Source organism: Schistosoma mansoni, chromosome W (genome assembly GCF_000237925.1).
Source record: "Schistosoma mansoni strain Puerto Rico chromosome W, complete genome".
Classification (NCBI taxonomy): domain Eukaryota; kingdom Metazoa; phylum Platyhelminthes; class Trematoda; order Strigeidida; family Schistosomatidae; genus Schistosoma; species Schistosoma mansoni.
Genome location: NC_031502.1, coordinates 2,566,036 through 2,577,030, shown reverse-complemented (window position 1 = coordinate 2,577,030; position 10,995 = coordinate 2,566,036). Strand labels below are relative to the sequence as shown.

At 37.0% G+C, this 10,995-nt stretch overlaps 1 protein-coding gene across 1 annotated transcript in view; it reads left to right on the top strand.

Moving 5' to 3' along the window:
- Window positions 1-6,675: 6,675 nt before the first annotated feature.
- Window positions 6,676-10,995, top strand: part of Smp_143020 (hypothetical protein) — a gene marked incomplete at both ends in the record, with an annotated part of 15,740 nt that continues 11,420 nt past the window's right edge. Inside the window, 6 exons of the mRNA XM_018799918.1 lie at window positions 6,676-6,729; window positions 6,777-6,942; window positions 7,758-7,882; window positions 8,130-8,267; window positions 8,313-8,402; window positions 10,331-10,420. Of these exons, the coding sequence (XP_018653784.1) occupies window positions 6,676-6,729; window positions 6,777-6,942; window positions 7,758-7,882; window positions 8,130-8,267; window positions 8,313-8,402; window positions 10,331-10,420 (663 nt within the window). The remainder of the gene's footprint in view (window positions 6,730-6,776; window positions 6,943-7,757; window positions 7,883-8,129; window positions 8,268-8,312; window positions 8,403-10,330; window positions 10,421-10,995) is intronic.

Here is a 10,995-nt window from a genome sequence, read left to right as displayed (position 1 = left end):
GTTGATTGTCTAAAGTCCGAACATCATATTATGGCTCCTGATACTTTATGCAACATAATAGGGCGTTTGGGATCGTGAACTTAATTTGTTTAATGCCATTTATGGAACTCAAAAAACCGTGCAATTCTTTAATGATTTGCACTGTTGGTTTTGTGTAAGATAGTCCTATTGTGCATATAAGCTATCGCATATACATGCTATACACTTATCTTTTTATCCTAGTAACTTCCAGGAAGGTTATTTAGTTGCATTTTTAAGAGCTACATAGAATATTAAACCTTGGATCGAAAATGATAAACGTATCGGGATCCTAATGCATCGAAGAACAGAGCGGCAATATTGACAATATACACATAATTTATTAGAATGATGCAAGCCATAAAAATTCTGTGTACGACAACAAATAAAAAGTTTCAACAAAATCACTTGTTATTTGTCAGGCTAACTGAGAGGTAAGCATGAACAGCGATTGGTGATTTGTGTATCAACCTATGAAGAAAAGATATTGCTATAGGTGTATAAAATTTCATTTCAGTTAATATTATGCAAATGGTTTCCTTGAATTTCGATTCTCACCTGCATATTATATTTCAGTCCTGAACTGTGGGAAGTGCAATTAGTTAATTACCCTAGGTCGTTCGCTCAAAAGAGGAATTTAACAGTTGTGGTGCTTGTCTGAACTAATGATTTCTTTTTACTTAGTGTCTGCATGATTTTGAATTCTAAATACAATAAGTTCGTTCGTGTTAACCTGATTCTATTTGGTTTAAATTACACTATTTCAGAGATTCCTAGTTCGTTCGCTCGTCGAAATGCTTCTAATCATCACATTAGCGTAGCGATGGAGCCTGTGATGGAACGATAGAACATTCATTCGAATTTCTATGCTTTCGGAAGTCATACTGATTCGTTCAAAATCTGGACCATAGCCAAGGAAAGATGGTGAGGATGTTAATATTGTGGCTCATTTTCTTACGCTCATCGCCAAAGAAGCCTTACTAAAACCTCTGGCATTTCCAAATAAGCCGACTTCACTTCTCTACGCAATTCTCAAGGAACTACTACTAGACTATGTAAAGTGCACAAATCTCGAATTCTACGAAGGGGAAAAATTTCATAACTCCACTATATTAGCAAACGGATGCATGACCGAACGCCTTCAGTTAAACAAGTTCACTTAAAACAGTGTGGTCAGCATCCAATGTCGAACACTTAGAAATCTATTGATTTTGGGGAATTATTTACAGCTACACTCCCCTGTAAACACTAATGTTTATAACACCAATCAATGTATGTTCAACCTTGGAACCGGCGTTAATCGTTTCTCAAATAAGTGGCCAATCTAACAAACTGAATGACACCTGCGATCATGAAGTGACAGCAAGAAAGAAGATTAAAGGGAACAATCGTTTTTAACACAAGCGTAAGAATGTATTTAACATGTTGTTGTGCAAACGAAAAGCGTTGCATTGTAGATTACTATTTTATCAATCGTTCGGGAAGGTTTTTTGAAGGATTATTGATGTCATTGCACTATAAAATTATTGGAAATTGAACATTCCCGTACCTATTACAGTTCACATATTTCAACTGCACGTTACTTTCTAGGTCGTTTGTGACGGCTTGTGAATCTTCAGGTTCACTCTTTGTTCTCTCTTGATTTACATTAACAACTTATATACTTGTATAACTTCAATTTTTGCGTTATTGCAAATGCAAGATTATAGATGTTTGTCATTTGTAAACACCTTCAATATATAGATTCCTAACTTAATCTTGATTGATTGCTTTCAGTCTTCAGTCTTCAGTAATAAGGATAGTAGGTTGATGAACCTGTGTTAATCCTGACAGATTTCCTTCCAGTGAAGGTCCAGCTTCTTTTTGAAAATGTTCACTGATGGTGCTGATACCACTTGTTCTGGTAAAGCGTTCCAGTCATTGACCACTCGACGAGAAAAACGGGACCCCACCTTTAGTTTATTAGATCGCGGTTTCAGAACCTTCTTGCTATGATCCCGGAGATTATTAGTGCTGGAGGGAGCAAAAAGATAAGACATATTAACACCTAGATCATAATTAAAGATACGAAATGCCAGTATAAGGTCACCTCGCGCCCTACGATAAGATAAGGGGAAAAGGTTTAGACGTTTTAAACGCTCACCGTAAGGGAGTTTAGAAAGACCCTTAACTAATTTTGTCCCTACACGCTGGACACGCTCAAGCGATTTAGTATCCTTTATCAGACAAGGGCTAGCTGCTTGGATACAGTATTCTAAGTGTGGCCTTACATAGGTGGGATATAAAATTCGAAAAATATCCTCGTCAAAGCATTTAAATGCTCTGCGAAGCGACCATAGCGCGCGATAGCCTTTGGAAGCAACCGCACTGCAGTGCGTTGTAGTTTTTAAGTCGTGACTTATAATTACTCCTAAGTCTTTATGCGCATGAACGCGTGGCAGAGATGTACCATTAATGGTATAGTGGTAACTAATATCGTGCCCGATGTGCATGAACACGCTCTTCCTAGAATTAACTTCCAGGCCCCAATCATGAGCCCACCTAACTAATTCGTCTAAATCTGCTTGTAGATAACAACGATCAGTCTCATTTCTTATTGTTCTCCAGATTTTAACATCATCCGCAAACAATAACGTCGACGACTTAAGTAATAAAGGTAGTTCATTAATATACAGAAGGAAAAGTAAAGGGCCCAAGATGGTGCCTTGGGGTACACCACTTTTGACCGGTTTCCATTCGGATAGAGTTCCATTGACTCTCACTCTCTGTCTGCGGTCACATAAGAAGCTTCCTATCCATTCCTGTATAGCACCTGTTATACCAAAGCTCGAGAGCTTTTGCATAAGACCTAAGTGTGAAACCTTATCAAACGCTTTGCTAAAATCTATAAATATCACGTCGACAGACTGGCCGTTGTCTAGTGCAGCTGTCCAATCCTCTCTCGCAATGAGTAAGTTAGTCAAGCATGAATGCTTGTTACGAAACCCATGTTGCTCGGGAGTTAACAGATTGTACGAATCAATGTGGCTCAGTAGCTTAGCCCGAATTAATTTTTCAAGTAACTTAACTACTATACTGGTCAGGCTAACAGGCCGGTAGTTAGATACTATCCGTCTCTGACCATCCTTAAATATAGGACTAACTATGGCGTCTTTCCAGTCTCTAGGTAGTTGAGCCTGTGAAAGGGACATGTTGAAGAGCATCGTGAGCGGTCTTGAGATAATGTCCGCAAGCGACGACAGCAAACGTGGGTGTAACCCATCGGGGCCCGGTATCTTACAAGGTTTTAGGTTAGTTATCAAAGGAAGAACTATATCCTCTGTCACGTGTAAAGGTCCTATGGCTGGTATCTCATTGTCAACGGGACAAGTAGTTGTAACACTACACGTAGAGTAGACTTCACTGAAATAGTTAGCAAATAACTCCGCTTTCGCCTGATCAGATTCAGCCAATAAAGCTGAATTTTCGCTTAACAGTAATGAGGGGATACCATCACTACGTTTCGTCCGCCTTTTAACGTACGAAAACAGTCGCTTCGGACAGGTACGGCTATCGTATGCCAACTGTCGTTCGTAAGCCGTGCGGGATTTAGCTATGGTCTTTTTACATATATTCCGGATTTTTTTATATTCGCACTTAAATGATGCCTGACCTGTTGACAAGAATAAGTCCCAGAAGTGTTTCCTACGCTTCAACAGCTTCCGGGTTTCCTTATTAATCCATGGAGGGCAATATGATAACTTACGTGCTGACCATGGGATAAACGGTTGAGTTACGGATTCGAACGTAGACTTAAACCTATTCCATGCATCATCAATCGATCCATCAGCATCGACCGACCAGTCAATTGAGATAGCATAGTCCCTGATTGCCGGAATATTAGCTCTCCAGATATTAGGACGGGGTGGAGCTGATGCAAATTCTATACCATGTATCCGGAACTTAAAGGAAAGTACGACATGGTCACTATTCACCAGTGGGGGAAGATGTTGAATGTCAACGATATCTTCACAGTGGTGTGTGAGGACAAGGTCTATCAATGACGGATTATGTTCCAAGTCTATATGCGTCGGCTTAACGATACATTGTACAAGTGCACATTGAATAATTGATGACAGAAGGACGCTATCGAAACCCCCACATGGAGCTCTGAGCTCTATCCAGTTTATATGGGGTGCATTGAAATCTCCAACGATGAGACAACATTCTGCTTTACTCCAAGAACAGACGTGTTTTAGGATAAAGTCGTCAGCGAGACAACACGGACTACGATATATTCCTCCTATCGTCACTAACCCGTTTCTAGACCTAATTGTACAACATACTACCTCACACGTACCACTTACATGCGCCTCCGATACGATCGAGTTAATGCGGAAGTGGTCCCTAATATATAATATTATGCCTCCTCCCTTGCGACTTCTAACTCTATCACTTCTGACACAGATGTAGCCTGAAATGACTGGAGAACAGTCTATATCTACAGTGAGCCAAGTTTCGGTGATAACAATTATATCCGGATTTAAGTCGTCTACCATCAAACTTGGTTCAGACATCTTATTCCGAAGACTACGAGCATTCGTATAACACACATTTAGGGTGTTTTTGGAGACATGCGTTCTACCCACACAGGTCTCGGAAGCATTGGCTTCCAAGACCTGACTACTCGAAAACCCTTAATCGTAAGGTTCGCTTCACCGTTTAGCCTTCGAGTTTTTAACTCTGTTAGGGCATTCTTCCACTTGATCCGATCCTCAAGTGGCCAGTCAGGTCGAATACGAATGTTTGAGTCACGAGTTTTGCGTGAGTTATTTAGTAATACGTCCCGTTCCTCAAAATTACCGAGTACTAATTTGAGGATCCTTCTCTGTTGGGTTTCGCCTCCAACATACTTACCAAGTCTGATGACTTTCGAGATATGTACCCCTGGGACCTCCTCTGGCAGTATATTTCTGATGAGAGATCCCACTAACTGCAGGTCGTGGGCATGTCTCTTAGTGGGATCAGTGTCTTTCGATTCTGCCAAGTTCCAGATGATTACACTAGGCACCTGTTTAACTGCCTTAAACGTCGTGTTCACGGCCTTTGACCGTGATGTCAGATCCTGCCGGTTAGCTGCCGGCTTCTTGCTATTAGCTTTCTTTATGACAGTGTCATGTGGGTCAAGCGAGTTACTCCCAACAACATTTGGTGAAGTTAGACTATTTCCATCCACAACAGTATTAATTATTTCCTTACATTTGGACTTGAGCGGAGTTGCCTGATGCTCAGGACGTGAGTCCAACGATGACTTACCGACTATACGCGCGCTTTCTTTGGATGTTTTTCCGTCTCTTTTGCGTTTCCGCGTAATCCATTTGCCACTATTCTCAGCATCCAGATTGGAACTATTCTGGACGATAGTGGTTCTAGCCGGGTCCTCAGTCGCTGCTAAAGCGACTGGTCCCTCAGTACTTAATGGCATGGCTTTCATTGGTTGTATCGGAGTACAAATTTTTGCTTCATGTTGCGAAATTGGGTGTCTGGTACCTGCCATGGCAGCATTTACGACACTGATACAATCTTCATTATCAGTATCTATGTTGCCTGCACGGCCTACTTCGACCTTTTTAGCTAACGCTAGAAGGCTGATGGCTTCCTGAATGAGTAATGTCTTACTTGAGCAACAAAACATACAGAGCCAATGAGAATTTGGTTTCGAGCACCTTTTATAGGCAGCAGGGCTTAAGCGGGTGCACATTTTATGAAACCACTTCTTACAATCGTCACATTGCATCCCTTCTTCCACGGGGAATAAGCAATATGGCTGTCCACACTTGTGTACAGAGCCGACCATCTTAGAATAAAACAAAATGATAGGCAAGGTAGATATGTAAGATAAATCGCAACCTTATCAAATAAACAAGCCTCAGTCGACCAAGAATGCTTTGATGCAGTAAATACACAAAAGCAGAATCAAAACACACAAATACAATGTCACGTTAACTGAAATAAATTCAATTAAAGTGTAAACGGTAGTTTTGATACGTAATTTACGATCAAAACAGTGAATTAAACTCAACGTGAAACAATACCACCGTCCTTTTAAATAGCGCGCGTTCAGATATGATAATTATGTCTCGTAATAATACCCGTAAACGTAATTCTGATTTGTTGAGGTACAATAATATATACCTGAGGGACGTTCTCAGATCGTGACCCGTCAGCCTAATGACCACTGCCATCTAAATAATAAACAGACTGTAAACTGAATTGGTTTAATTAGAAGTTTATTCTCTGTAGCTTGTTGCCAAATGAATATATCTAAGGCTCGCAACTCATCTTCAGTTGTCAAGGGGAAGTGTAGATCGGCTAGTCCTCCGCGAAATTGTTTTAACTGATGATTTGTCGTTGGTTTTTCCAACAATAGCATTAATTGCCTCATACTTTCGGACAACTCTCCAGTCTCGACTGACAGTTTTTTTATGTTTGCATTTATCTTTTATAATCTACAAAACTTAAGAAAATATCAAAGTTACCACTCTGTTATCTTATTATGCTCACTCAGTATTTTTTTTATTAGTATCACTTTTATACATAAGTTGTGTGTATATCATATACATATTCTACTGCTCTTTAGAATATCAAACTTATTAAATGATAACATTACATTTCTAGATGCTTATAAAAAGTTTGAACATTTACAGACTCTTAAAGCCTGTTGGAATACGGGTACGTCATGTATTTGGTTGAATTAATTGTCGTTTTGAACGTTTTAGCCCGTAGTGACTCTAATCAAAAAATATCCGCGCAAAGTACCTTCGATTTTGTTGGCGGAAGGTATTTCGCCCAAACTGACTGCAGACGATATGGTATACGAAGAGGTCAAGATGGAAACGAATGAATCTCCGTGTATAAATGTTTTATTAGTAGATGACGTGCCTGGTACGTTAACATTTTTATGCTGAATCGCTTCATACCTGTTTAAAAATCTAGGGCGTTTTCGGAACATTTTAAACTGAAAAGCTAAAAGAAAATTTACTCGTTATTTACTGGCATCTTTCTGTTGAAGCATTTCACGGTTTCAACCATGAATTATTGACGACTATATTACTCTTCGACATTTTATCCTAATTCTCCTGATTTATTTTACCAAATTTTCCTCTTACTCTCTTACCACTTTCGTTCGATTCAGCACTTAATCATATCCCTAATTCTTTCATTCAGCCAAACTGTCATGTATTTGCAAGGTTAAATTTTACTTTCAAACATTTATTTACTATTTAAAAGTGCATGTCGATTTGTAGGTTATTGGTATTTGTCCAATCTATCAACTAGTGATCGTCATCACGTAAAATTAAAAAGACTTATATAAGATTTCCTGTAAATGTAGTGTAGTTGATCACACCATTCCCATGCGAACTCAAATGTGAAATGATATTCAGTAAAGCAGAAACTACCAAGGAAATTTACTGACTAAAATTCTCACAGTAGATTTAAAATGTAACATAATGTCTAAAAATAGAGTATCTGAATTACAGCCCAAAATATTTACAAGTATAAAAAGTAATTCAATTGTTTCTCGTATGTTATCTCTTCAAAATAGAAGGGGTAGTAGTACTTAAAAGAGAGCAGCTTATAAAGTGCTGTTGCATTTAATGCTGTTATTACTTCTGAACTAGGCTGAAAAATATATTTGACAGCAAGTTTTTAAATAGGTACAACATGCTGAATAAAAATACATATTTCTTTTACCCTAGGACTTGGTTCTGTTGGAACAGTAACTCCTGTACATCGTAATAAGTTTTGGAGATATTTGTATATTAAAGGACTTGCTGAGCTACCCACAGAAGAAAGAATCAATGAAATGAAGTCAAGACAAAAAGTTAGTTGATTTCTCTTGATAAGTTTATTACTTTAGATTGATTTTTAAATAGGTTTAATTTCTGTGGAATAAGATCAATTTTCTCTTTTGTTATTACTTGCCTGTTCCAGTTCATTTTGATATATATGATGTATTTTGCATGTTTTGTCTTATTTTACTCAATATGATAAATAGACTACAGTATTTTAACTTTTACCCACAAGTAGTTTGCACGTAAATGTTGTTCTCATTCTCTTAATTTTTTTAGGAAAGACCAACTGTCTTATGTGGTGAATCTTATGTACTTCAACAACGCTTGTCTAATATGACCCTTTATATACCTATGAATCCATCCAGAGAATGGACTCTCAATAAAACTCACGTTAAAGTTGCTTTAAGACGATATGTAAGTTACTTTTGATAGAATTTCACTAATTGTTTTTTGCTTTAGGGTTTCGCAATAAAGGAACATTATATTTCATTACCGAAAGAAGAAATAACGTCGAAAAATCCAACATCTCGATTCAAAATTAGCGTTAATGTGAATCTGTCTAACAAATATATTAACAGTATACCTTGATATTATTTGTTTCTCTGGTTAACTGTTTTTTTCTGATAAAATCCTTTGTTTGATCTGTTAATACTAGTAATTCTTAAAAATGACCATAGACACAGATATCACTTTTAGTCTATATTCATAACGAGTACGTACATTATTACGTATAATCCAATTGAATTTCAGTATCACTTCAATTTTCTACTGCCTTTTCACATCCTAAATCCAAAACAGAGTTTATATCAGTTCCCGAAATCATTTTTTATTATTCCGAATCATTGTATGGAAATCTACTCTTATTATCTGGATACTATGAGCTAGTAGTTTTAAATATGTAATAATTCCGAATTCCCATTTAAGATATATTTAATGATCAAACATGTTAAATGAAACAAATGTGCGGCATTAAAGCATTTGACTCATGGCAATTTGATCACAGGTTTAAACTATGTTCTACCTGGTTCTCTGTGAGCAACTAAGTAGTGTCAATAGCTCTCATACCACAGGTTTAAGTCAAAGCTGAATATATGAACCTGAGTTTAGCTCCTGATTTCACTTACAGACGGCACAATATCTCATTTATGCGGCCGTAGAAAAAAGCATTAAAACGATAAAAATATTCGTAAGGAAATCATCACTCTTAAAAGAATCCAGGGCCTTACTACGTTATTTCTATGTTTAGTCTCCAAAATAGCTTGTCTGTGGCAAAATATACCAATAGTTTTAATTTCCTTTAGATTATTCCAACAGCTTAATATAATCTTTAATAATACTATCGACTTTACCCTATTCATATTTTGATTCTCCTGAATCTTTACTTTATATCTATAGTGAATTATGAACAGGTGTATGTAACATTTAATACTTCATACTTAAACTTGACAAATTATTATCATTTTTACGTGTTTTTTTGTTGTTCATTTCCGTTATATTTTATTTGTTCTTGCTGAAATGTATAAAAACTCGAATTGATTTACTGCTGTTGACGTTAACTAGCTAATAAAGATAACATAGTTCATCCGAATTTAGAAGGGATATTTAGTTCATTTATTTTAGTGTTTATCCTTATGTCTAATGGGATTGACCATTACGTTTTTCTTGCTCACCTAACTAACATAGGTCTTTGTGTGTATATCCGGTGCTAATCTGTTGATCACAATAAGCTGTGATCGGTCAATGAACGAAGTCAGACATATTTGCTTATAGTTAATATAGGAGTTTGTTGCATATTTAAAACTGATTCTAATCTGTTTCATTCAGTCTATCGACTGCTTGTACTTTGTTTAATAGGCTACTGGTCTGGTCTATAGCGGATTCTTGATCTTGATTTAGATGATTAAGTCATGTGTATCACGCAATCTACTGCTCAGTTCGCTTTCAATCATCTAGCATTTAGTGTCCCAGTTTAGGATCGTATATAAATTTCTAGGCTTCAAACGCCATTGCGTTATCCACTCAACTACCGAGTTCTGATAGCTACTTGCTTGTGCAATGGGGTAAAGTTTAAATTCACTTGATATTGTTTGTTTGAATCTTCCCATAGGACGAAACGCGCGTCCTGGATTCCACTGCTAGCCACTATCCATCTTTGCCTGTAAAACTCGTTTCTGTTATTATCATGTAAAAACCTTCAAGATATATATATATATATATATATATATATATATATATATTCAGGAAATGAATTGTTTAGTTAACTCTCTATTTCACTACGTAATTAGTAAAATACTGGTGTTTATGCATTCACTGTCTTTAAAATATTCCGTTAGTTGAGATATTCAGTTTGTCCAAATTATAATATTTTTTGCAACACACATTTATTTGAGTGACTAAATTGTAACGTTTCAATTCAGTCCACTCATAGTTCATTTAATTTATCAAACTTTCTAACAATTCATTTAATTTTTTTACAGATTGATGATATCGTCAATGTTGATGTTTCATGTTCAATATTTCTTTATCAAAAGTTGGATAAAGGAATGTGTACTCAACCACCAACGAATGTGTTTAGAAAAATAAAAATTGAAAATTGGACTGCAGATTTTTCTGAAACTGATGTTTTAATTTCTCCTTAAAATTATTCAAATAGAACTTGTTATAATTTTCAAAATAGTAATTGTTTTTGATTTTGTTCAGTTTTATCAGGTTGTTTGTATTTTCATAGTTGAAAGCGTGAGCCAATTGAAGCTAGACCACCAGGGAAAACCTGGAAACACTAGACGGCCGTTTCGTCCTATTGTGGAACTCCTCAGCAGTGCGCATCCACGACCTCGCCTCACGAGATTCGAAAACAGGACCTACCAGTCTCGCGCCAGAGCACTTAACCGACAGACCACTGAGCCGGCATCCAACGGTGTTTATGTCTAACTTCAACCAATCCACGAAGTTGAGCAACCATTCACCAATTGTCTTCAGTGAGTTGATATCTCACAAGAGACGTGGTTTGAACTCCACTGGTCATTGCTTCTCACTAGAACTCCTGGATTTACCTATCGAAGTCAGTCACTAGTGAGCATATGATTATTATTATCAGAAGGGGGTTTTTGTTGAGATTTAGTATTTTCATAGTTGAAAGCGT